The sequence below is a fragment of the Rhinolophus sinicus genome, chromosome 17 (genome assembly GCF_057876585.1).
Source record: "Rhinolophus sinicus isolate RSI-liver-muscle chromosome 17, RSI-T2T, whole genome shotgun sequence".
Lineage (NCBI taxonomy): Eukaryota > Metazoa > Chordata > Mammalia > Chiroptera > Rhinolophidae > Rhinolophus > Rhinolophus sinicus.
In genome coordinates, this window is record NC_142517.1 from 201149485 (window position 1) to 201176943 (window position 27459).

The 27459-nt window shown below is 42.0% G+C and overlaps 2 protein-coding genes and 1 long non-coding RNA gene across 3 annotated transcripts in view; 2 read left to right on the forward strand and 1 right to left on the reverse strand.

The window, feature by feature from the left end:
- The window catches only part of WDFY1 (WD repeat and FYVE domain containing 1), a 41790-nt gene extending 30486 nt beyond the window's left edge, over positions 1–11304 (reverse strand). Inside the window, exon 1 of the mRNA XM_019753682.3 lies at positions 11068–11304. Coding sequence (XP_019609241.3) covers positions 11068–11204 — 137 coding nt within the window. The 5' untranslated portion in view covers positions 11205–11304. The remainder of the gene's footprint in view (positions 1–11067) is intronic.
- A 1038-nt stretch (positions 11305–12342) lies between these two features.
- LOC141567334 (uncharacterized) lies at positions 12343–13731 on the forward strand. Its single transcript, XR_012489953.2, has 3 exons — positions 12343–12479; positions 13412–13446; positions 13596–13731. It is a non-coding gene; the product is annotated as an uncharacterized LOC141567334 (long non-coding RNA).
- A 143-nt stretch (positions 13732–13874) lies between these two features.
- MRPL44 (mitochondrial ribosomal protein L44) lies at positions 13875–21866 on the forward strand. Its single transcript, XM_019753693.3, has 4 exons — positions 13875–14091; positions 16655–17123; positions 20360–20538; positions 21356–21866. Exons 1-4 carry the CDS (start codon positions 13913–13915, stop codon positions 21525–21527), a joined length of 999 nt encoding a protein of 332 aa, XP_019609252.3. The 5' UTR covers positions 13875–13912; the 3' UTR covers positions 21528–21866.
- The last annotated feature ends 5593 nt before the right edge of the window (positions 21867–27459 follow it).

Sequence of the window (27459 nt, forward strand, 5' to 3'; positions counted from 1 at the left end):
CAGCATTAAATGTGCTGAAGGATTGTCATCCACATCCAGAGACAGGGCAGCAAAGGCCAAGGCACGTGAACGTCGGGGCATCACGCAGGCCTTGTCAGGTTCCCCGGCCTCATTCACGCGGGGTCACAGGGGGTTAAACCTGCTAGCTACCTCTCTGTGAGGTTTTTTAAGCATCTAAAGAACAGCATGCTGACACATTCTAAAACCCTTCAAATGAACCCCAAAAGCTGTGGGTTCATGAATGTGTTGGCAGCTTGTGCCGTCCTGGTGTCCTTGAAAGAGAAGCATGTTCAGAGAGCAGGGGAGGCCGCCATGAGCAGGGAGCCTGAAAGGTCGGCTCTTCCAACCAATCATCTGACCTGGAAAACTCAAATTTTCATTTCATGCCGCATCAGAGTGATATTTAAACTAGCCCGAGGTCAAAGCACAACCCTCTTAAACCCCAGCATTTTTGAAACACAGCATTATTTCCTTCGGAGGACAAACATCAGTCCTGTGACTTGGTCTGTACCCAGCTGACACACGAGCAAATTAGCAAGAGTTAAAGTGTCTCTTGGGGTGTTTCATGTGAAAATTGTTTACTACATCCAGGCTGAGAGAAGATGATCTTGCTTGGGAATTGGGTTCCAAATTAGGCACTTACCCTTGAGAGTCAGCTCCACCTCTACATTCACACCTTCTATCTTGAACTGCCTCCCTTCTCTTTTTCGAGACATATTCTTCCCCTTCCTTAGACAATGCATAACAGTCTTCCACTTCCAAGATGAAATCAAAACAATGTTAAGTTTCAGCCCTAACACTCCAGCACTCCCAAGAACCTAACAGTTGTGTAATTTCTGCTAAGTAATAGAAATTTGGTCTGTATTGTGTTCAGAATATTTCTCACTGGTTTAACACATGGTTGTAAAAACAGACTTAAGTTGGGCTGCTTATTAAAAAGCCAACACATTCCACAGACTAAAAAAGATACTTTTCAACAAGTTGTAAGCAAAATTTACTATTCAATAAGTTGAAAGCAACATGATAGTACAGTTTAGTAACATTTTACAGGAGCAAATTATTAAAAAACTTTAGGATGATACTAATAAACCGTATAATCACTAAGGTGTCAAGATCAGACGGTTTTACTTTTACAAAAACCACAATATTTTCTGCCTTGATGAATATCTCAGCTGCTCTCTCCACTAACATAAAACAAAACATCTTAACTTTTCCTTTAATATTTTGACAACTTCACACCCACTCACCCAAACTCATTTTATGTTTTCGTTGCTGCTCATTCTACCCATTTTTCTAGTGGATGGATTTTCTTTGATATTTCAAGACCATGTCAATCCAAGAAAAAGTCTTCTCCTAAAACCCAAACCTTAGTGTTCATGCTTTGCCAAGCTCTATTTTTAAGTTATTTAAGAACAATAGTCTGCTATTTTTCCAAAAGGTACTTAGAAAGGAAATGTGTCATTTCTTTCAGAGCTTACATAAATGTTTTTCAAACTTCCCTCTGCTACTAAAATCCTTGTGAAGGGCGCTACTATCAGTCTCTTTTGGCCTTTCCATTCAAGAGGCACAGACTCACACAGATGTGCAATATTAACCATGGATAGACAAAAAAGGTACCTCTACCTAAGACTGTAACGTTATATATACACAACTACAACGTGCCCACACCACTACCACCACCTTACTCATCTATCTAAGTTCGACGCTGTGGACGCTGTGGATGACCCATTTATATTCGAGATAAGTGAAATGCCAAAGTTGGTTTGCAGTTCTTTGTTAAATATTTCAGATTTAAATGTTTTAAAAATGTGTTGCTGTGTAGGGATAGCAAACGAACAGCTGAAAACAATAATAAAGTGCCATTTCTAGGGTTCTCTTACTGTTTTGTCAGCACTGTAAATCATAATAGAATTAACTCTTCGGCAAGCATTTTGTTCCACATAGTGAGAAAAACATTTCCCATCTAATAATAGTAATAGTAACAACAACAACAATGATAAATTGATTTAGGAATTCCAGGGTTGGCAACTGATTCTGAAGAAATTATTTAACAGGAAAAGAAAAAGGAACTACACATACATACAAAAGTTCATTAAGGAATAAAAATTGGGAAAAAATGTTAAATAACGAAATGGGTTAACGAGATATTAATTCAATAGCTTATACAGTCATTAAAGACAGTTAAGAAGACCATGGAGCTGTGAGAAAAGTTAAGTTTTTTAAAAGCATAATATAATATGATATAACTAAATTCCCTAACTACACTGAGCCAGTCTGGGCGGCTGGGTGTGGAGGCAGATTAGCGGCAGGTAGGAGAGAAAGTAACATACCTAAGAGGCAGACCATGACTTTGGCTCCTTGTGGGGGCCCCCAGAGAAAAGACTTAGAGCTAAGCTGAGCAGGGCAGAACAGCAGGGTCCCCAGCTCCCCCTAGGTAAGCACTAACAACAAGGCAACAATTAAACACCTCCTCATGAGCCAGCTGAAGCCACCCTCCACCAGCTTCTAGCTAGCGAACCCCTAAACACCTGAAGGAGACTAGCTAAGATCAGCAGGGCTGACCCACGTATGAGTGAGCCTGGCTGTGACCAGAAAGGCTGTCCAGGTGACCCACAGGCTCACGAACATTGATAATACTTGCTGTTTTAAGCCACTGAATTTTGAGATGGTTTGTTACGTAGCAATAGCTAACTGATACAATGTCATTTGTTCCAAACAGTACACCTTGAGGAATACTTAAGAATCTGACCTTAAAAATTAAAAGTAGCCTTTGGCATTTACTGAGAGCTAAGGATTTCAAACTACTTAGTAAACAGATAACTCCACTTTAACTTTGAATTGAAATACAGGATCCTCACTTTGCATAGATGCTAACTTGAATCCTAACAAACTGAAGAAATTACGGTTAAAGCATAAATGAAGTTATTACTCGAATGTTGTTCAAGATTTTTCATCCTGTCCACCAAGGATAATAATTCTGTATGTTCTTTCCCTCACCACACTGACACATAAGAAGCAGACTAAAACCCACAGTTTTGATTAAGAGTGCAGTATTTATTCCAGGAAGATTAATCTTCGATCTGCTCAGAGATATGCCTGATGACCAGAATAGGTGGGCAGGATCTTTTTCATTTCTCCCAGCCCCTCTGTTGAACTCCCTCAAAGAGCTGATTAAAAGGAAATTAAAAACATACTTTAGGGAATCACCAAATCTATAAAGCCTCATCTACTTAAGCGATAATACAGTAGGAGCAAAGATGGAATCAAAGCATGAATTTTCTTCGGAAAAGCACTGGCTCTCAAGTCAGGAGGCATCTGAGGGAGTCATGATGAATCCCATTTTTAAACCTATAAGTCCAAGAGAACATACATTTGGATTCAGTACATGTTATTTTCCAGTATAATTACCTTGAAAATCATGCCCACACTTGGATAGATAGATTCTAATAGTACACAAGTGTTTCTGTAAAACCACAGGCCAAGGGCCCATTTTGTCTGACACCTCAGCATTTCTAAAACCAGATCTTTTCTAAATTTCCCCAAAAAACAACAAAAACACAAAAACAAAAAAAAAACCCTAATCATCCCCAAACAGCTAATTTAAAGCAATTTAACCATTTTAAAATTGTAAATTGATACAGAGAGATTATTCAATTAATCAGTTAAAAAGAGAATACAGGGTATAGCATATGTTACAAATTAAACCCAAGGCCTGACTTCTTTTCAACTCGGCAAATAGTAAGTTTGAGGAAATCTGATTTTCCAGTCACTCTTAGGGCTGCTGATACTATTTCATATCTTGGTAAATCTCCAAACATTTCTATTACCTACAGAAAAGGGTATTTTTTCCTCGTCTGACATACCTCCAGGGGCTACAGACAAAAAAAAAAAAGGCGTAATTCTGGTCGCCTGGATGGTTTCTACAACATTAAGATGTAGCATGAAAGAGAGGGACAGACAGGGTCATCAGTGCAAACTGTTTTTATCAAATAAATAGCAGTTTCCTTCCAGCCAAGTCTGCTGAACTCTGCCCTCTGCATGCCTGCTACAAAAAGTCTTTCCGATTTGATAACATAGGGGAAAGCATGGGATTTTTACTGAACTAATTATCAAACTGAAAAGTGAGTGAAACCAGCCTCTTTTTATACAGAATTAGATTGGCTGAGAAAAATTAAAATTTCCATGCCCTTCTACGGTCGAGGAAGGAATGCGGACAGCTTCAGAGGTCCATGACGATGCTGACGCTCAGACTGCTGACTTGGTTGCAGGCAGATTTTTATCCCGGGACTAAGGCCATTTTCATGGCATCAGAACCTATGCGAATAACACTTCTCCAGAAGCCAGGTGGCTGCTTTTCTACGTACAGATGTGTTCTTTTTTTTAACTGGAGGAACCATTCCTGCTGTTTTCTTTTCACTTAGCAACAAGATGATTTTTTGTGACCTCTGTGCCCCTGAGAAGGCTAAAAACCATCACCACCTCTGAAGAGCAGGAGCCATCTAGACAGGATGGAGTCAATGCAGGGTTTATGTAACATTCACTGTTTCTTAACTTGAATAATAAAATAAAAAAAATAAAAAAAGTAAAACTATCCACAGCCTAGAAGTTTTGAAACACAAGGTTAAATTAACCCCAAAGAAGTAGTTTGAGGCAGTAAAGAAGTAGCCTGTTCTTAAACTTCCACGTGCCAAGGCTTCCTTATTCCTACAGGTTTGTTTGTTAATTGATTCACTCAGATTAACATCTGAGAGACCACTGAACACCCGCTTTCCTTCTGGGAGTCTGGGATCTTGGCACATGCTAGAGAGAGGGTGCCTGCATGACCAACCCCCAGTAAAATCCCTGGGTACTGAGTTTCCCATGAGCTCCCTGGGAGACAAAATTTCACTCACGTGGTGAGCACTCAATGCTGGAGGAGGGAAACACCTCCTGTGGGACGCCATTGGGCGAGGACTCTTGTAAGCTGGTGCTTGGTTTCCTCAGGACTTCACCCCATACCTTTCCCTTCGCCAATTTAGTTTTGTATCCTTTCATTGTCGTGAGGACTATATGGTGGCAGTTCTCCTTGTGAATCAATGAACCTAGGGGTGGTCACGGAGCCCCCTATCAGGGCAAGGCAAAGATTTTATAAGGGAAAGCTAACAACTGACATGACTTGTAAGTGAACGAATACGGAAATGATGAGAAGCCATGACTCAAAGACAGTTAGAAGAACTTAGGTCTAAGTGACTCCCCAAATGGTATTGTCCTATTCAGACAGGAAAAAAATGTATTTTATTTGCACACACATGCACATACACACATACAGACACAAACAAACACACACAGTAAGCAGAGACATCTTTAGCTTTTGATGAGACTGAAGTAATTATATGGAAAAATAAAACGCAATGAAAACAATAGTAGCCAAAACACCAGTGCTTTCTCTCCTCTGGGCACTGTTCTACGGTATGTGCGTTACATATATTAATTCATGTATTTCTCACAAAACCCTATGCGCTACATCCTATTATTAGCTCCATTTTGCAGATGAGAAAACTATGATACAGAGAATATAAGGAACCTGTCCAATGTCACATGGCTGGGATTCAAACTCGGGCATTTTGGATCTAGAATCTGTTTTTAACTATGCTATAAAAAGAAAACGATTGTAACAACAGAGAAATAAAGACATTCCCTCCCAGGCTGCCTGCCTTCTCACTTCTTCACTTTATTTTATAACACAATTAAAGAGTCTACTTTTAGGCACTGCATGACAAAAAAAACTACAGAAGTTAACACCCTGGTTTTCCATATAAACTACCAACTTCCAGTTATGCCAGGTTTCCTCCTAAACATAACACAAATCAAGTTTGTTTATTTAAGATTGTTTCCACATGAACAGTTTGTAAATAAACAACTTTTCCCTCAAACCATCTTACTATGTTTAGAAATGTCTAAGGGGGAAGAAATGTATTAAGGTAAATAGCTGGTGTAATGACAACAAAAAAGATCATGCCACCAAAATGGCTTTAAAAGTTGGTTTTCTGTAATCTTTGTTTACCAGCCTATGTACAACACCCTAAGATATTTTAAAACACATGAGATCTGTCTTTGTTTGACTTAGGCCAGACAAAACTGAGTTTCTTGTAGAAATCAATCTTGGCCCAGGAGCCACAGTTTGAACACACTTATCTTCAAAATCTACTTTTTTCAGAAATGAAGAGAGCAGGCCTATAGCCTTAACTTACTTATAAGGCTTTATAATAAAATTTTTACCTTTTAAAAATTCTATCCTTCAGCCAACTGACTTCTAAATTTTTGGTGCATTCCACAGGAAAGAAGTTCAAAAAGCAATTTCAGTTCCATTCTGAAAGTGGCATCTCATTTTCTGTTTCCCCGTCAGGAAAATGATGGCTACAGTTCAAATTCTTCAGCTTACTATTGAGGCTATTTTGTTTTTACAGTTTCCTGACTAGAAAGATAGTCATACTCAAGATTTTTTTTAACTTTACAAATTTATCCTTCTTATACGTTGCATGCTCAAATACTCTAGTTCTAAAGTGCGTGCAACTTAAAACTAAAGTTAAAAATACTAATTTAGGTTTAGCAGGAGAAGGAAGCCTAAACAAAAGAGCTCGGGGCATTTATTGCTGCAACAAAATCAAAATGAATGCACATAAGAGTATCCCCATCCCATTAACCCTTCATGACACAGTAATTCCTGAAGGTTTCTGATTAGCCCCCTATGCTCACTGCCCAAACCGTGACCAGTGACTCGTTACAATGGAATTAAGCTCAATAGTCCACACTGGTTTAATACATTTTGGGGGGATTATCTGTATTTAGCTCTGTCATGTATAGTTTGGGTTTATTATGACGTAGAGGGATACATGTGAATGACTCCAATATATCCCAGAAGTTGACAAAAAACAGGACAAGGTATAAACAGCTGTGTCTCCTAAAGGTTCTCTGCAGGCAAGTGCAGCGTTCAATCACTTGCCTTTCTGGTAGAGCAGTGGTTCTCCAAGTGTGATTCCAGGACCAGCAGCAGCATGGCTAGGAACTTGGCAGAAATGCAAACTCTTAGGCCCGACCCCAGACTTACTGAATCAGAGTCTCTGGGGTACAGCCCAGCCTTCTGTGTGTTAACAAGACCTCTATCAGCTTCTGATGCTCGCTCAAGTTTGACAACCAGTCTCTTGAGTTAAACAGGGACATTGAGCCCAGACCAGGGTTTCTCAGCCTCGGCACTACTGACATTTGGGGCTGGACAATTCTTTGTAGGAGGGACTGTCCTGTGCATTATAAAATGCTGAGCAGCGTCCCTGGCCTCTACCCACCAGGAGCCAGTAGTACTCTCCTCCAATCATGACAACTGATATGTCTCCAGATATTGGCAAATGTCCCCTCGGGGGCTAAGTCACGCCTGACTGAGAATCACTGGCCTAGAGTTTAGAAAAATGGACACTGAATTCAAGACTGACCCTCACATTTTTCACTTTTCCTCTCAAAATGCTCTCAGCTAGTTCTCACTGCTGATAGCTTTTATAAGTGAATTAACTTCAGCTGGACCCTACTTTAAAAGTTAAAAGTTATTTTTCTGAGCATGAAAGCAAAAGTTGTAAAGAAAAGGTACAAACCAACTTTTTTTTTAACCCTGAAAACCAGTAGAAAGACAGGAAGGAAAATTGAATCATAGCAAAAGATAGAATCCCAGCATTTCACACTTGCTGCCAGAGTAGTCAATCATTGTTTGATACTATCTGAACTCAGTTTCTCCAAATGTGTAGGAAAAAATGGATGCATGGCAGAAATAACTAGAGCCTCAGAGTCACACCTGGGTTCAAGTCTGAGTCCTATTATTTACTAGCTATGTGACCTTGGGCAGTTACTTCTGTTTTCTAAACTGTCAAACACCCATTGCAATAGACTACACCATATGTTCCATAACACTCCAAGTGGGGGCTGGGATGGTACCTGCAATTGAATGCATTGTTAGTTCTGTAGTAAAATAGTCACATTGCATGGGGTAAGTAAAGATTACAAATATCCTTACCTATTCTGACCAAGTTTTAGCACCAGTGAGTTTTCAGGCCCAACTTACAAAACAACAACAACAACAACAAAAACTACTTTTAACTTTTATAATATATTGAATTTTGAAACTGCCGGTAAGGGAAGGTAACTGTACCTAGCTTGTGGGGAGATGTGACGACTGGATGCCATCAATAACATACATACGGTCTAATTCTGTACTGACACAGAGAAGGGGCTTTTAAAAGGTTAGCTAGCTATTGCTACTTCTAAAGTATAAATTCTGATCGTGTCATTGGCTTGCTTTGAACTCTGATGGTTCCTCATTGCCTGCAAAATAAAGTCCAAATTCCTAAGAGTGGCCCACAAGGAAGGCCTTTCCAAAAACTGGATACTGGGCCTTCCAGCTCTCATTACTCTCTCTTGCCGTGGCCAACCATACACCTTTTGCTTCCGTCACCTAGAAATAACGATGGCTCATTTTTCCCTCCTGTTCTTTCCCTCTGCCTGGAACGTGGAGGCATACCCTCCTTCCCTCGCACAGACCACTCCTCTACCCAATGACATCTCCTCTAGGAGGCTTTCCTTGAACCTGGCCCTCACTCAAGCACTCTGGAAGCTGAGAGCACAGGGCCATCTCTTCACCACACTGTCCAGCCCTTTGGAAACAGCAATTTTGGAGTCACCTGTCTTTCAACCCCACAGGTCTGGCAAGGGTGCAAACACTCAGTAAGTGTCTATTAAATGCTTGTTTGATAAATAGGGAGGTCAGTGTTCTGTTTCCACAACATGCTGGTTCCATCAGATCAGGGGCCATAAAAATGAGTGAAATCAGAAGTTATGTAAGGGCAGGTACTGTGGCTTTTGATTTCTGTGGTATCCCCAGAGCCTGGTACTCAATAAGTACAATATTTGTAAATACATGAATGAGTGAATGAATGAGTGAATGAATGAGTGAATGAATGAATGCTTGAAGAGTATGGCACGTATTTATGACAATGTAAAAACAAACCACCACGACCAACAACAAAAAAACAACCCCATAGCCATGTCTGTTCATTAAATCTCATAAAGTGTGGCACCAGCTTAAAGTTGTCCTACCTTCAGGGAAGTTCCTTGGGCCTGAAACACAAATTAGAAACCCAAGGTGCTGACCCTCACCTGGTCCAGTCATCTGCCAGGAACCTGCTGTGCCCGAGTGGAAAAATGAGCTGATCTAAGGCTTCCCCAGAATATTTCAGTCCCAGAGCAGCTAAGTAATCACTTCCCATGAAACATTTATCAGCACTGCTGCTGGCCAGTAATCTCAAATATTCAGCAATTTACCCAACATGCATGAGTCATGAATAAAATATTTTACTGAATAAAGACAGCTAACTTTATAAAGTGTTGTCTGCATCTAGAGTCCTATCTGCAAGTATTATTCTGTCCTTTGCCTTTTGCTTTTACATCCTCCTTTTCTCCCTATGGTTCCGTACCCCTCTCTCCCACTTACTTCCCGCTTACACACACCTGCACCCAGGTCCTACCAATCCCTCCCTACCTTGTTTGAGGTCAGCAACTTATAAACTGGCAGGGAGAGGCCACTGCCTGCTCACAAGAAACACACTCAAAAGCAAAACACAAAGGTCAAATAGGCACAGGACTTCAGGTTTTCCCTTCCCATTCAGGACAGGCTCTCAAAGTTAATTTCCAAAGATAATTACGAAAAGGCTGGACTCTATGCCTTCAGCTTTAAGAGAACAGCAGTACAGTCCATCTTCCAGAAAGCCTTCCAACTTTTGGAATATCACCGTTTAAGACCACTCACTGTACGGAGGAAACAGGTTCACTCAGTAAACACCAGTCATGTTCTCCTAATTCCCACAGTGAAGTACTAACCCTTTAAACATTTAGGGTTTTAAAAACTCTCAAGTTTTAAACAAACATCTCTCCAATCAATCCCACAGCCCTGGAAAGACAAGATTGCTGGAGTGGGGAGTCCTGGGTTGCACTTCTGGCCTTCATCAGTATCTCCGGGACTCTCCACGGGCCTGTGTCTTCTTGGGTAAAATGAGGAAATCCAATCAGATCAGTGTTTCCCAAAGTACAGCGGGCATTCAATGCAAGATGACTTAGTACAGGAAAGAGACGGCTTCAGACGCACAGAGATGAGCATGTTTTAGCTATTAGTTTGATTCTTTATGGCAAGTGATACTTTTCCATTAGTGGTGGAAATATAAAATTTCCTCCAAAATAAAAGCATCTAAGTCTTTTTTAAAAATGAGTCGCATTTAGGTAAAAACAAAAACAAACAAACAAAAAACTAGTAAGAGTTCAGGTGGTTCTAGCTGTAGAAAAAAAGAAATGATCTAGGGACCCTGGTGTTGCGCAAGAGAGAGGTGTAAAGCCCAGACGGAAGCAGAAGGAAGAGCATGAAAGCCCTGGAGGTCTGTTGTTGGAAGGGAACCAAGGCACCAGGACCTGCGGTAGCCAGACGCCCGTCCTCCTGGCTCCCAGAGCAGGAGGCTACGAACTGACTAGGGAGGGCCAAGAAAGCCCCAGAGGTCGGGATGCTTTCAACTCTAGGCGAAGTCCTACAAAGGAGAGGGAGGGCTGGGGATCCCGGGCTGCTGGAATGGGCGGGGTCCGGACTAGAGGGACGCAGTGGGGGTCCCAGACTGGAAGGGCGCGGTGGGGACGCGAAAATCCGGCTGCAGAGGCGCATTAGGACGAGGGTCTCCGGCTGGAAGGACGCAGTGGGATGAGGGGACCGGGCTCCCCCAGATGGAGGGGCGCTGAGGTCATGGTTCCCGGACTGGAGGGGCGTGGCAGGGACCAGGGTCCCGGACGAAAGGGGAGCAGCGGGGATCGAGACTGGGGGATTCACGAGTGGAAAGCGAGCGGTCCCAGCACACAGAGAGCTCGGCGGGGGTGACGGGCCGCACGTCCGGACGCCCCCACGCGGAGAGGGACGGGGCCGCGGACCTACCGCCCCCACAACCCGTCGCAGTCCGGAGGTCCGCCCGCCCCCATCGCGCCTCGGCCGGGCGCTCGACCCGCTGGCCCGACCTGTCCTCGCTGGCCGTGATGACGCCGTCCTCCTTGGGGATGAGCAGTGCGGCCGTGACGGCGTCCTGGTGCCCCTCGATCTTGCTCAGGAGCACGGGACGGCTGCTCTGCGGCCTGGAGTGGATCTCGGCCGCCATGTTCGCGCGGCGGCAGCGGTGGCGGCCTCTGGGGCGAGCGGCCCATCAGCTGACGGCGGGGCGGGCGGGGACGCGCGGGTTTCGCTTCGGCACCGGGGGCCGCGTGGGTGCCGAACCGCCGTAAGCTCCCGAGTGCTGCCGCCGCCCGTATTACCTGGGGAAGCCGCGCAGCTAAATTTACGCAGCCGGCAGAGAGCCACAGAGGGCGCCTGCGGAGAAGTGGGGAAAGTTATATAAAGGTTGCAAAGTAAAGTCCTTCACCCAAGAATGGCTTGTACAGTTGGCAGGGAAGAGGCATGTCCCCCAAACCAGGCGTTCAGAAAATAGTAATACTACATTGTATCAATTTTAAGAAGCCATTATTTGGAAGACATCTTCATTTCAGAGATGTTAGTGTGAAAAAATACATATATACCAGGCATTATCCCAAATTCTTTACATGGATTATCTCCTTTAACACTGACAACCTTAAAACATGGAGAGATAAGAGCGCTTGCATTCTCATTTTAGATGTAAGAAAACTAAACCACGGAGAAGTTAAATCACTTGCTTAAGGTCACATAGCTATGTAAAAGAGAAAAGCAGCTTTTGGACTCCAGCTGGTCTGGTACTATCAGCCAGGCTTCGATGTTGCTACTACATAGGAGCTGGCTGGGTGCTTGCAGCTCATTCCTGTGGAACATAAACATCAGACAAGGTGACTTCATAAGCATATCTAAACACAGCCAGAACATGAACATTGTGCAAATCACAAAAATGACCAAACACCCCCATATTCTGGCTAATATGAATGACTCCTGTTTCTTTACAATTACAGCGTTAGCCTTAGTCATCTGTCTGTGAAGCATGGCTCCAGAGCTCTCTTCTGGGTTGCATGAGACTTTGTCAGGCCTGCATTTCAGTTGACTTCATCGGTCTAATCCTGTTACATCTCCATCCCTTACAGCTATTGATCCTTAATGAATACCTTGAATGCCAACCTCTGTCTCAGCTTCTGCTTCTGGAGAATGCAACCTAAAACAGGCAGCCACGGAAGACTTCATGGAGGTGACATTTGAACAAAGATGGAAAGGAGGGAGTGAGCCATGTAGACATATGGGAGAAGTGCTGCCCTGGAAACGGGAACAGCAAGTGCTAAGGCCCTGAGATGAGAGCATGCCTGAGGTTTTCTAGGATTGGCAAGGCAGCTAGTGTGGCTGAAGCAGACTGTGGAGTGCAGAGAGCGATGAGGACAGAAGGGTCATCAGACACACTGTGTCGAGCCCTGAGGCCATGGTAAGGACTTTGATTTTTACTTTAAGTGAGATGGAAAGCCATTGGAGGGTTTGAGCAGAAGACTGGCTTAATCTGCCTTCAGTTTTAAAAGGAAGGATGTCAGTCAGGAGGCTAATGAAATTCTTGAACTAAAGAGTCACATGCTCGGGTCTGTGTTTCAGGGAGATGAATGTAGGCGAACTGTATCCGGTTAAGGGAGGAAGGGATAAGACCTGCTGGGAGGCCGATTACAATAACCTGGAAGAGAGAAGGATAACCATCAGGCAGCTGCTGTAGAAACACATTGAAAAAGGACTTGGCACCTGGATAAAAGAAGGTGTTTATGGAAGTAGGAACAAATGAAAACATAGAAGCCCCATCTGAGTGATTGCAGGGGACACTGCTGCCGTTAACAAGTAGAGAGACCACAGAAAGAGGTGCTCCTTTGAGGGTCTAGACCAGGGGTGTCCAAACTGCAGCCCGCGGGCCAACTGCGGCCCATGACCCATTGTTAATTGGCCCACAGCAAATTCCAAAAATATATTTAGTTTACTTAAATAAACCAGGTGAGGCAATTCGCACTTCACCTCGAGTGAGTGGCCCGGAGTGGCCCGGCTGTTTGCATATTTTACCGCATATGGCCCTTGGTGAAAAACGTTGAAAAAAGTTTGGACACCCCTGGTCTAGATGTTCAGCAGGCAACTCAAAATTGGGAATTCAGACAAGTCTTCCTTTGTAAATTAAACTTAGATTAAAGAAATTACATTAGCAGTTGGTAAGAAAGCAATAAAGAGTGGGAGATAAAGAAAAAAACGATTTATAATCCCACTGTTCCCATTTTGATGTATTTTTTCCCAGTTTTTTTTTTTTGATACTTTATAAAAAGTTTATACTGTTAGATTGTTTTTAAATAAAAATTTTAATTTTGGGTAAATCAATATCTCTTATTCCAGGGCTCCTGAAAAGAAGGCTTTTGGAGACATATCAGGTAAATACTATTTGCTCTTAAATAGTGGCTGGATTGATGGTCTGGAACTAAGACTGAATATATGTCAAGAAGTATTTTCTTTTCTGGAGAGCTAGTGTTTTCTTTAAACTGAATGTGAAACAAGTTTTTTTTATTTTTGATTTAATAAGAAAGAAAGGAAGAAGAGAGCAACTGACGGGGTGAAGCAACTTCTTTCATATGTTTCTGGATCCAAACGGCCCTCACACTCTGCTCAAGCAAGAGTAATCCCTAGGTTTGGCAAGAACCAACCTTCGCGCACGCGCAGCAAACTCAACTACAGCCGCCCCTCCCTCCGCTTTCTGGCCCCGCCCCAGCCTCGCTCACCTCACCAGGTCGGGAGGCGGGGGGGGGGGGGGGGGGGAGGGAAGGGTAACGGGGCGGAATGTGTTACCGGAACACGGGTCCGACTTTCTTCCTTCCGCCCTCCATTGCTTTCTCCCTTGCAATGGCAACCGGATTAGTGAGGCTACTGCTGCGGGGGCCTCGCTGCCTCCTGGTACCAGCCTCCCCCACTCTCGCCCCGCCGGTTCGGGGAACGAAGAAGGAAGCCCGAGCCGCCTTCCGCTTTCAGAAGGAGTTAGAGCGGCGGCGCCTGCTCCGGTGCCCGCCGCCGCCCGTTCGCCGGTAAGAGCCGCCTAGGGAATGGGTCTTGGTGGCAGTGAAGGACCCGGGGCCACCTCCCGCGTGGTTTCGGCCGGGCGGCGGGAAGGGTAGCTCATCACTAACGCGCCTGGTTTGAGGTTGGGGGTTTGCGATAGAGACACCCAGGTGGCGGGTGGACTGAGCCAAAGGAAGCAGATTTCTGAGGCGGGGTATTGGGAGCTCCCTTTTGGAACCTGTCAGCGGACAGTTGTGAGAATGAGGCCGGGGGAGGTAACCCGTATGTGGGCGTGGACGCTGTCGCGTCTGCTCTGTCATGCCTGAGAGTTCGCTGGGTGTGGATGAGAGGGGAGAAAGGACTCCGCAGCGTTGTGGTTTAGAGGAAGGGAAAAAACTACGTGTGTTACAGCCACAAATCCACTGTCCGGAGTAAAAGGGAAACGGGTTAGCTTTAGGCTTTTACCCTAATTAACTTTGTTCCAGAAGGAGAGCCGGCGCCTGGCAGAAGGAGACTGAGATCTTTATAGCTCCAAGCGAGAGTCGACTATACATGAGGTTTTGCGTTGTTAACAGACGCTTCCAAACCTGGAGTTTTTATGAGTTTATTTGAGCCAAACGGACAGTTGCCAGGAAGCAGAATCTCAACAGATTGAGAAAATGCGCTGGCGAATGGCAGTTTTGCGACTTGTTTTATATTTTAGAATAAAAGAAGGAGACTTAAGAAAGGTTACTGAAATCCGTTGGTTGTAGATTAAGGAGGCAGGAGAGGGCAAAGTGGGGAAATCGCTAGGTTTGGGCAAAAAGTAAAATGGAGAGACTTTTACGTTGGTGGGTACCGGATAGTTGACATTTACAGCACTTAGAGATGGTGTGCGGGCAGCAAGTTAGTAATCAGGGGTTCTGTCGTCTCCTGTTCTTGCGTGGGGTCTGGAAAAGGAGATCACTCTGACATTTCAAAGGTATGTTATCTTAGATGCAAAAAGACCATAGACAGGCTCACTTATGGTAAAGGCTTATGATGTGACTACCCTCCATGACTTGCTTTTAATTAGGAATTTTTATGTTTAGACCATCCTCTGTGGTTAGTTTCGGTCTCTGACTTTGGAAGGCCCACCATGCAGGCCTCCACTGAGCTTCTCAAGTTGAGTATGTGGCCTCTTTTTCATCTGCAGCATTTTTTTTCCCTCTTTAATAATGTGTCTTTGACATTTTGCCGTGGCAGTACCAATAGATGCACTCACTCTTTTATGGCTCCTAATTTATGTGTATTAGAGTTCCATATTATTGTTGTTACAGTGTAACAGTGAATAGCTTTGAAGTTATTACTCCTTTGGAGACTTAATATGAAATTTTGATAGCTACTTTAATATTGCCCTCTAAAAAAAATTAATCCAATTTATACACCTACCAGTAGGAATATTTGTGTTCATAGTCCTATAGTCTGTCAACACAGAATATTAAGTTCTTTTCCTAATGTGTAAAAAAGTATTTCTTAATTCACATTTCTTTGATTTTTTATGAGGATCGTTATCTTAGGCTTTTATAGTTGGAAGAAACTTTATGGATTATATAGATTATATACATCTTATGATTTATGACCGAAGTCTTTGCACTTTTCTGCCCTTTTTTACTTAAAAGAGTTTTATTTTGGGTTTCTTTAAAGAAAAAGACCTTTTTGGGCCGGCGCAGTGGCTCAGGCATTTAGAGCTCCATGCTCCTAACTCCGAAGGCTGCTGGCTTGATTCCCACATGGGCCAGTGGGCTCTCAACCACAAGGTTGCCAGTTAAATTCCTCGACTCCCACAAGGGATGGTGGGCTCCGCCCCCTGCAACTAAGATTGAACATGGCACCTTGAGCTGAGCGCTTCCTCTCAACCACAAAGTTGCTAGTTGGACTCCCGCAAGGGATGGTGGGCTGCACCCCCTGCAACCAGCAATAGCAACTGGACCTGGAGCTGAGCTGCGCCCTCCACAACTAAGATTGAAAAGGACAACTTGACTTGGAAAAAAGTCCTGGAAGTACACACTGTTCCCCAATCAAGTCCTGTTCCCCTCCCCCAATAAAATCTAAAAAAAAACAACAACCTTTTAGTCATTCTTGGGAATGATTATGAACTTTTAACTTATTCGTAATATTGATACTAGATTATTTAATTGCCAATTTAAATGTTTTCAAAACTTGAATCAGTCAAATACAAGATAAATACAGTGTATTTATTGTTTATGGCTTGAACCTGCTAAATTACAATTTGTATTTCACAGCGAGGTATTACGTGTAGTTCCATGGTTAGAGCAGAAATAATGAAGCGAAGTTAGGAGATGGCTTAGTCTCTGTTGAACCACTTTAATGTGGCAATTGGCTCAAGGGGAAAATCGATCCAACAGTGAATCTAGCAAAGAACTGCCCAAGTAATCATCTGGCTTGAATTTTAACTTTTAGAAAATCAAAGCCTGGCATTAGGAAGAAAGTCTTTTTTTATTTCCTTTATATAATTAATAAAATTGCATCATAATGAAGATGTTTTCCATCATAGTACCATCTTGTTCTTTTTACCATCTCTTACTGTCTTCCATTTTACATTTTCAGTTCAGATAAGCCCAACTGGGATTACCATGCTGAAATACAAGCATTTGGACATCGGTTACAGGAAACCTTTTCCTTAGATCTTCTCAAAACTGCATTTGTTAATAGCTGCTATATTAAAAGTGAAGAGGCCAAACGCCAAAAACTTGGAATAGAGAAAGAAGCTGTTCTTCTGAATCTTAAAGATAATCAAGAACTATCTGAACAAGGGACATCTTTTTCACAAACATGTCTCACACGATTTTTTGAGGACGCGTACCCAGACTTGCCCTCCGAAGGCATTCAAAGTCTTGTTGACTTTCTCACTGGTGAGGAAGTTGTGTGTCATGTGGCTAGAAACTTGGCTGTGGAGCAATTAACGCTGAGTGCAGAATTTCCAGTACCCCCAACTGTATTGCGGCAGACTTTCTTTGCAGTAATTGGAGCCCTGCTACAGAGCAGCGGACCTGAGAGGACTGCACTTTTCATCAGGGTAGGTAATTACTAATTGCACATACTGGAATATGCTTGAAGTGGATAGAAGGAAAAATTTCTTTTTGTAATTAATTTCCATGCTATGTGACCTTGGGAGGTTGTATGTGAAACTTTCTTGCTACCAAAACTGAGAAAGACCTCACACTTTTTTATGGTATTGTCTTAATTATTCCAGTTTCCCCCCATTGAGGAAATCATCAGAGGTGAATATTAAATACTGGGTTCTGAGTTTGTAAGGACTGCAGTGTCGTTAGCTTTACATCCTTAGGTACAAGGATCGTGCCTACATACTGGTATATGCCCACTAGATGTTTCGTGAATGAGTGAGACCAAAGGACACCTTTGGAGGACCTAGTGTGGTTAGGGACCTTCATGCTTAAGTACCAGCTGCTGTTCTGCTCTTACAAGTGATAATATCTTGGGTTTCTGATAGCTTAGCTAATTAAAATACTCTAATTGGTATGACTTGACTCCCATTGTCTATTTAGAGTTTATTAATGGGGAGAATTTTTATCATCTGCATTGGATGAAAACATGACTTTTTGGTTACTCTTACATAAGGAAAAAGTCCACACACTCACTTTAAATTAAAAAAAAAAAGTCTTGATTCAGACATTTGAGTGTTAGGTCCTCAACCAGAGTCCTTTACCGTTGGAATCTATTCATTTTAGTTTTGATAATGAGTTTGATACTTTTTATAGAGAAGGATACCTGTGTTAACCAAGACTCAGGCTTTGTTCACAGGTAAAACCTATCTTCTTCCTTCCCCAGCTGGTGGGCTCCCTGTCTGCCTTTGGGAAGTAGGTACGTTAACTGACTCCTCTGGAGGGGGACCTCAAGGAAAGAAGGAGAAAGGAGAGCAGAAGATTTTTACTTGACTTGATGACTAAGCTGGTGTAGCGCTTTCTGAGCCTGGCTGATGTTTAAAGCAGACCCTAGTGGGCATTGTGTCCCCTGCTGGAAACTTCCAACCATGTTCCTTTACTTAGGTGTTGCCTGCTCCTTCCCTTCTCGGCTACTGGTTTCCTGGAAGGATTTCTTTAAAATGGCATCCCTTCTGTGAGTTCCGCATCAGGTCTCAAGGATTTTTATACCTTTGACGTCAGTTGCAGACTTGTAACCCACTGCTACAGGCAGCTTCTGCCAGCCTGTTGCCTTTACGCCAGGAATGTGTGTTGGCTGCCAGTTGGCTGTGCGTCCCTCACCCCAGACACAGGCCACTGGACCCTTTGAAGGCCTCTAGGCTTCAGGCGAAAAGGAAGCCTCCTGCTTGCCCTTCCCACAATTAAATAGCTTTTTCTAAAGAAATTCTCACAGGTATTCCCTTGATTTCTATTCTCTTTATCACTATAGCTTTTGTGGAGTCTTAGAACTCTTTAAAAAAATTTTGGCCACCTTTTGAAGTTTTTACAAGGTAGTCATGAGACCATTTGGAAATACTTGTTTACCATGTTTTAGTGCCTTTGTTGACAGTTCCAATCGTAGAGCCTATTAGAGCTAGGTAAGTCAGAGATCTACTCCGAAGTCAAGAGGAGTAGATACCTTTTTTGTCTCCCATACTAGAGCTGACAGGTTTGAATTGTCTTCTTTTGTTCATTTGTCCACCTTATATGTATTGTCTACTGCATGCGTGCCGCACACTGGTGCCAGAGCTAAAAGGTGCGACTTGTGCCTTCAGAGTCCTATTCACAGCTCACTGGGCAAGTAGAGTGGAATGTGAGTGCTGTCATGGAGGTATTTATTATAGAGGTGCAGGGACTCAGAGGAGGTGACTAGCAGGGTTAAGGAAAGTTTTACACAAGTGACGCTTGTCCCTAAGGAGCCTTGAGGATGAGCTTGTGCTTGGGGACGTCACTTTGTATGACCAGATCCTATGGTATCAGGGAAAGTGATGGGAGATGTGTCTGGACCTTTGAGCCAGAGGGAGAAGCACATTTAAACCTGTGCTCCTCGGAATGTGGTTTGGCATGACCTCCGCTGAGAACTTGTTAGGAATGCAGATTCTCAGGCACCGCCTGCCTCGGACTGCCGCATCAGCATCTGTGGGAGGAGGGCCTGGGAATCTGCTTTAACCAGCTCTCCAGGTGCTACTTCTGCCCCCTCTAAACGTGAGCAGTACTGTTCTTAGCCATGCTGAGGGTCTTGGCAAGGCTGATGTAGAGACAGCTAGAGGGGTTGTAAGTGGGCAGTCTACATAATCGGACGTGCGTTTTATTCTAACATTTCTTCATAATGCCTCCCTGTTCTGGGGAGATGAGATTGGAATACTCAACAGCTCACACCCTACTGAAAGCTCTAATAATAAACTAATAAGACCAGGAGCCACGAGGAAAGAATGGGAGGCATAAGTAATCACCCCAGAAAAATTAAGATTTCTCTGTATATTCCTACTGATATGTCAGGCATTAGAACTGTTTTCCTTACCCTACAGTTGGTTATGCTACATGTCAAGTAACAGTGCAGTGATTCATACACATGTGAATAACCATATATGTCTCTGTACATTAAAAGATACAAAATCTCCAGCTGAAAATGGACTTATAAATATTTTTATTAATGAAGATGAAATAGAGGTCTGGTGCTTGGGGAAGTGTTCAAATGAAATTGACTATTTTTTGAACCAAGGGATCTTTTTTAATTTCTCCCCTCCTGCCCCATTTACCCATCATCTTACTCATCTTACATACTGTGTTTGTTAATGTGAGTTTTGTTGTGAAAATCACTGTTTGTTTCCATATTTTCTACACAACAGATAACTTTTTATTGCCAAAAAGATTCTCTTCTGCTCTGAATGTTCATAATTTGTTCCTCAGTTTTCTTAGTCTTATAAGTTGGAAGTATAAACTCAAAACATTTTTAAAAGGCACTTAATGTGAAATTATTTAAATGATTTTTTCAAGTCACAAACATAGACAAGGAAGTACTTAATGCCTTTTTACAAGAGTTTCTGCCAGAAGTTACTACTGCTTATTCATTAATTCAACTCTTTTAAAAAATATTTTTCTTCCTGGTAAGAATGCATGACACATACATTTCTAAAGTATGAGACAGGATTTCACCTACAACTATGATTTTTGTGGTAAAATTTATGTGAAAAACTATATGGGAATGAAAAAGAATAGTACATATTTTTTATTTCCCATTAAGCTTTTAATTTCTGTTAAAAGTATACTTAGAATTATGGTCATTTTCTTTATATTAATTTGAATTTACAAATTGTATTTTTATATGTAGGATTTCTTCATTCCTCAAATGACTGGGAAAGAACTTTTTGAGATTTGGAAGGTAGTAAATCCCATGGGACTGCTGGTAGAAGAATTGAAGAGAAGGAACATCTCAGCGCCTGAGTCCAGGCTCACGAGGCAGTCTGGAAGCACCACAGCTTTGCCTGTGTATTTTGTTGGCTTATACTGGTTAGTAAAATTTTAATCTTAACTTCGTAATATTGGTTGGAAGCCTTAAAAACTGACTTTTCACAAGTCCTTAAGATAACCTCTAATTGCGTTAAAAGATTTGTGAAGATCTCATTCCCAGGATTACCTAGTTACTGCTTCCTTTCCTGCCGGTCATTCTTAGGGGAGGGTCAGTAATCTGTGGTTGGTTAATAGTAGCTATTCACCGTAGAATTTCATGGAGTATACGTTAATCCAAATATTTCTGTGGAAAAATAAACATTTTCATTCATAAATTTTACAGATTTAACCCTAATCCACACTTGGAACAGTTACAGCTGAGCCTAGAACTGGAAAAAGAAGGGTTTAGTTCATCAAAATTTACACATCAATTCATGTTCAGAACTCTTTAGTTTTCTTAGTTATAGTTGATATGTCCCAAATTAATTTCAGGTGGATTGAAGTGTTAAATGTAAACAGTGACTGCCTAAGATAACTAAGCATTTAGGTAAATATTTGTCTACTCTTTATATGATAGGACCTAGATATAAAAGCAATGAAAGAGCACAAAGGAGAAAATGGATAGTGTTGTAATGTTTCTTCCTTAGTTTTAATTAAAGTGTAAAGCAAAACGAGGAGATACTCTTTTGCTTATCAGATTAGCAAGCCTTAAACACATCCTTTATCTGCAGCTCATTTATTATTCCTGGTAGAAAGAAAAAATGGTACAGTATTTCTGTTACTTCTGGTGGATACGATTTACAAGGCAAAACTGATTTGTGGACTGTGTTTTATGATGCACCATGTAATCTCAGACTACTGTCGGGTTTTTTCCTAGTGATAAAAAGTTAATTGCAGAAGGTCCTGGAGAGACAGTACTGGTTGCAGAGGAAGAAGCTGCTCGAGTGGCACTTAGGAAACTGTATGGATTCACTGAGAATAGGCGGCCCTGGGACTACTCCAAGCCCAAGAAGAATTTAAGGGCACAAAAGACCATTGCTGCCCGCTAGCCAGCCGAAGATGCGGGAACTTGAAATTTGTAAGGAAAACAGTGAGACAGATGTCAAAGATATTCAAAGCTGGACATTTTTCAAATTGTAAAGAAGTATATCTTATTGTCTCATACTGCGTTCCTAAAATTAACAAGTATTCATCAGGTCATGTTTTGTTTTGTTTTGTTTTTTAATCATTTTTGTTTTGTCAGAAGTCTTTCTTTGATGTCCTCCCAATAAATTTTTCCTAGAGTCCTTGATTTTATTAGTTTATTCCCTTCTAGCTTTGAGGTATTGTAATTGGAATATACGTTTTATGTGAACTTTGTTATAATACCAATAAAAAAGTACACTTTCTCTAATTGTTTCATTGTAGTTTAATTTGATAAACCCAGGTGTTAGTGAACTTTGTCTATCTATAATACAATTTTAGCTAAAAGTAATGTTATCCCTCTTAACTTTTAGAAATGTAAGGTGCAAATCATAACAATTAGGTATTTACATGAGCTCTAGATTCTGTCTAGGTTTAAAATTCTTATTTCATAGTTACTATTTCTATAAAACGGCAGAACAAGTGCATTTTATGCTTTTAAAACAAAACAGGAAAGTCAAAAGCTTAAAATGTAGATGGTGATACTAATGGAAAAATAAAGTGTGTATTTATCAATGTAGTATCCCACAGCCATGAGAACAGCTGTGATGTACGAAGCACTTTTCTAAGTCACTGTTACACACTTAATTCAGTAGAGAGCAAATCTTAAGAATGTGTCCTGGTTCTTGAATCCTTTGTGTTCAATTCAGTAATCCTCCAACTGCAAATTGCCTTTGATTTACTTATTTTTAACTTTTTGGCAACAGCAATAATTTTTAGTTTCAGTCTGCCAGTAGTTGCTCCCAGGAGTTAACAGGAAAAGTGGGAATTAGGAGTTGAGAATAGAAAAAGTAATATGTTTAAACTGACAGCACTTTTGCCATGAAATCTTTTTATAAAGGAAGATGAAGGACCGTTGAAACCCCTTTCCTGAGACTCGTTAGGAAAGTGGAACTTACGTCATGTGTGAGAGGTTTTCAGTCATCACAGCTAATGCAGAGACAGTTTCTGGAGTGGAAGGTTTGAGAATTAACTAGTTGGCTGAATTGGTAGGTTAAATGTAAATTCACCTTTCTTTTGAGAGTTAACTCCAACACCTAATAATTGAACCCAGGGACAGAGGACCCAACCCAGTGGCAAAATTCCACATTTATGTGTCATCCACTACAAGGAAACATGATTTTTATAAGTATCTCAGGTTTGTAAAGAATTCAGTTGCAAACTCAGTAATCCTTCCTTGCCCCCATAAGTAGTGCTGATGATGTGACCCCCAACTTCTCCTGTTCAGGGCAGTTTGCAGGACCTCAACTTACAAGGTTGGAGGGACCTATCCTCACCCTGAGGTTTTCAAGCTTCTAAACTTTGACTGCTTTTAGATTTACAAACGGAAACAAATCTAGCTCTAACTCATAAAAACTACTTTGCAAGTAAAGAGATCCAAATCCCTTACGAAGAATGTGATGTCGACACATTTTCAAAGTAAAGTCTTCTATGAACCTAAATTAAGTTGTACTTGTTTAAAGCACCCATGAAAATATGGGCTGGAATACAGAAAACCAATTATTAACATAGTTTTGCAGTTCCGCATGAAATAGCTTGAAACTTGGAACCAAGCTGAACAACTAATTTACTCTGTGGGAATAAATCCTGCGTAAGTGTGATGTGTGGGCATGAGGAACATGGGTGACGAGAATGTGGTCAAAAGGGGTTGTAACCAAGAGCGTTCAGTGATCAGTTGGAGGACTGGATTTCCGACTAAAGTTAATCCATGTTGTTTACATGTTGTAACATGAAGACAGTTGTTACAACTATAGGAAGTTAGTGAGATATAAAAGCGCCAGTACTTGAACTTGACACTAGAGAAAGTCACTTACTTTGAAATTCTGACATCCTTTCTTACCTTTTTCCACTCTGCAGTTCCCTAAGCCCAAAATACAATGGCACCAAAAAGAGTTCTTAGCCAAAAATGTGAGATTGATGTCTGCAGACTCAATTACATAAGACTTGCTCTTTTCAGTACATACAGAGGGTGCCAAAATCGTGTACACATTTTAAGAAAGGAAAAAACTATTAAAATTATGCTGGTGGAAACCACCTTGAGCACCATTTGTAATTGCAGAAGTCAAATGTGACTTGTATTCATCTATTGTTATTGGTATATATTATTACAATTTTAATACAGTTTTCCTTTCTTAAAATGTGTGTACATTTTTTTGGCACCCTCTGTATTATGTGTTTATTATATGCATATGTAAAACGGAATATTCTCAAAGTGTTTTTATGTGGTCATGAGAAAGTGATCACTAAAAACTCAAAACTCCCAAGAAAATGGAACAGAGGCTGCTGTGTTCACCATGTTACAGATTTTGGCCACAAGATTGTGCTCTAATCCCACTTCAGAATTAAGTATGTAAAGTGTCTTATGGAGGTTGCTGCTGCCTTGTCTCCCTATACAGGAAAGGATATGTGTGTATAGGGCATATGGTTACAGTGAAATATGACTTTTAGGCCCTTACAGCTCTAATATTCTATGAATATGTCTGCAGAACTAGCTCACCATCTCTTTCCTCTAAATCAGGGGTGTCCAAATTGTGGCCCGGGGGCCAACTGCGGCCCGCAATCCATTGTTAATTGGCCCGCAGCAAATTCCAAAAATACGTTTAATTTACTTAAATAAACCAGGTGAGGCAGTATGTACTTCACCTCGAGTGAGTGGCCCACCTGTTTGTATATTTTACCACATATGGCCCTTGGTAAAAAACGTTGAAAAAAGTTTGGACACCCCTGCTCTAAATGTAAAGCTGAGAATTTCAGGTATGAAAGACTCAACTCTGATGTCAAGGTCTGGATGTTTGAGTTCTTTTATAGTTACTGGAAAAAGGGAAGATAGCAGGGTTTCTATAGATAAAACTTTTTAAAGACTATTTTTTTTTTGCCACTTATTTATATATTTTTTTCTTTTTTATTTTTATGATGGAAGAAAATGTACTTCAGAGGCAAGGGAATCTTAGTGCCTTTTTGACAGTGTAAAACCAGATGCAGACATTCTTCAGGAGGCAGTTTACAACTTCGCTAGCTGAGAGATGTCCACTGAGAATGCCCAGCGGGCATCATGCCCGTGTCTACATCCTTAAGTCCACTTTGTTTTTCCCCTCTGACCCGTGTCGTCTCTCCAAACCTCAGTGTGTAAAGCCCTCTGCCATTGTTCCCTAGCTGTGGCTCACAACATTGGTTGGCTGTCAGAGCATTTGAAAGGCCATGGTTCTCTCTAGAATACCAAGAATGATTGCTAGATTGAATCCCATCTGCAAACCAAGAATTTTTCCAGGAGAAAATTCACGCAGTCAAAAATCATACCAAAACACATGCTCCTGAAAAACAGCGTGTTGTTTCGGCGTTGGTGCTATCTGAGCTTTCCACTAACATTGTATGCTCTTCTTCGTGGACTCGGCTGCCTATTAACACTCACTAACAATAGAAGACCAAGAGTTTTAAGAAGAATTTCTGAGAGAAAGTCAATTGAGAAAATTAAAAGCATTACCCGATTCCCTTGTCAATTGAGAAAGACTTCCATTATTTGATTATTTGCAGAATACCTTTTCACCACATCTGCTAGACTTTAAAATTGCAAAGTGAATGAGTTTGTTTTAATGACTTTTGCAGAAGAGATGAGCAATGAGGCCATTGACAGCTAGAGAAGGCTATTTCTAGTCAGAGGAGGAAGGATTTGTCTGACTTTCTGACGGACACTTCCTCTACATGAAAGTTCTGGATATCATCGTCTCTACACAAGACAACATGTCAGTAAGGGCCAGAAGGTAATTACCAGTAAACGATACAGTTGACAAATACAGGCAACAATCCTCAGATTAACCAACCTGACAGTGATGTTCATGGTTGCTGACAACCTGCCACTAGGACTCCCTTCTTGCTGCTGGGATTGCTTTCTTCTCTAGGCAGGAAAAGCACAAGGCCCATCACCCTTCTTACCTTTGCGAGCTGGGATTGTAAACTTCAGACGAAGGAGGTAAAGCACTAAGAAATTCAAAAATTCAATTCCATTTTGGTATCTTAATAATTTGCAGATAATAACAATGTACCTGGTGCCATGTAGAACAATGCTTTCTCATGTAGCAAATTCCTCCTTTAAATCACAACATAAGTTTCCCTTTTTCTTCCAGATTTGGAAGAGGGCCCAAGGGGTAGTTTGGGAATCCCCCAAAGAAATGGGCCTTTAGAACCAGTGGTGTCTTCCACTTTTTGTCTACCCGAAGTTGACTCTTGGTAACAGTGTGTGTGAGCATTCACAGGAGGCTGAGGACACAGCAGTCGTCCACCAGTTTACGCAGCGCTCACGTCTCCCCTGGCAGTCACTCCTGGTCAGTCCTAGGAAGTACATTTGCTCTTCTGCTGGCTCAGAGCAAATCCCTGCCCTTCCTACTTCAATTTCTTAGACACCTTAATGTGGAGCCCAAATGTCACTCAGTTTTTTTCATTTTCAGAAAAAGTTACTGGTATGATAGCCACTCCCTTTGTTTTTTCTAAAGTTCTCTTCTGATTGGCATTTTTTTTCCAGGTCACCTGTCGTCATCTCCTTTTTAGGACGACTCAAAGGCCATCGAGCTTTCAATTTATTTTTTCCCATGTATCTTAGGCAGAATTGAAAGTTCTCATTGTCCAAAGAGTGACTTTACTAGCTGTTGGCCTGAGTTTTTTCATAGGTCTACCATTTTGGTACTTTAGAGAAATTGCAGCCCGTCTCTAGTCTAAACTCAATGTGACATCTAATCTATATTATAAATTGTTTGCTCAAATATCTACCTAGGAAATAAAGATTCTTGTCGCGTCCCGCGCGACAAGAGTTGTGGGGAGCAAGGAGGGCAGTAGACGAGAGCAGTGTGCAAGCAGGGCCAAAGGACTCCAGCCTCAAGGACTGAGCCCCAATCAGCCAAAGCATGGCTTTTATTAGTAGGTGTGGAAGTAAAAGAAGTAAAGCTTGTCAATCTCAAGATGTGTGAATCCTATACATTACAATAGGAAACTGATTCAAGCCAATCACCCTTGCCTGCAGGCAGCCGAATGGTAAGTCCCAGGATAAGTACTTCCCCAAGGGACAAAACCTTTATGCATATGAATAGATGGACAGCACATCATTGAGTCACTTCCCCTGCAGGTTTGTGGGAAGGAATGCAGCCACAGAGGCAGAGGCTCTCCTTAGCTGGGGGAAGATGGGGGCTTGTGCCCACCTCTATTGACCCCGCGAGTTCCCCAGATGGTCCCCACATGGCTATGTCTGGCTTGGGTTGTCCCCCCATGGGGAATCTTACTCGTCATTGGCTGACCAGCCATCTTTTGGGGGGCAAACAGGGAGACATAAGGTGCAAGCACAAAGGTGAAGCAAAGTCCCCGAAAGGATCCGTCTCACAGACTCTCCTTGCTTTAGGGGCAGGTACGAGGAGACAGACGGGTAGGCTGCTGCGTGGCAACAGATTCTGACACCCATTTCCAGGATGTGGGTTCTCCCCACCCACACCACCAATTCTCGGACACCAGCTGGGTGTCCTACAATTCAACTCAATTCTGACACTGTCTACCTGGAGATAGCATCAGATTCCACAGGTTAAGGGCTCAGGCGCAAAAGACCGCCTTCTACTTCGGGTACCAGTCACAAGCAAATTATCCTTGTGCTTCTGACCGACTAGCTGTAAATCAAGAGATTCCCAGGACCCCCTCTTTGAGTTTGATTAATTTGCTAGAGCAGCTCACAGACACAGAGAAACAATTCACTTACTAGACTATGGTTTATTATAAAAGGATGTAATTCAGAAACAGCCAGATGGAAGAGATGCACAGGGCAAG

Excerpts from the sequence above, each read along its gene's own strand:
- MRPL44 (XM_019753693.3), top strand. The coding sequence starts at position 13,913 with ATGGCAACCGGATTAGTGAGGCTACTGCTGCGGGGGCCTCGCTGCCTC. Across the intron at positions 14,092-16,654 it reads CCGCCGCCGCCCGTTCGCCG|TTCAGATAAGCCCAACTGGG; the intron begins GTAAGAGCCGCC and ends TTACATTTTCAG. Across the intron at positions 20,539-21,355 it reads TATTTTGTTGGCTTATACTG|TGATAAAAAGTTAATTGCAG; the intron begins GTTAGTAAAATT and ends GTTTTTTCCTAG.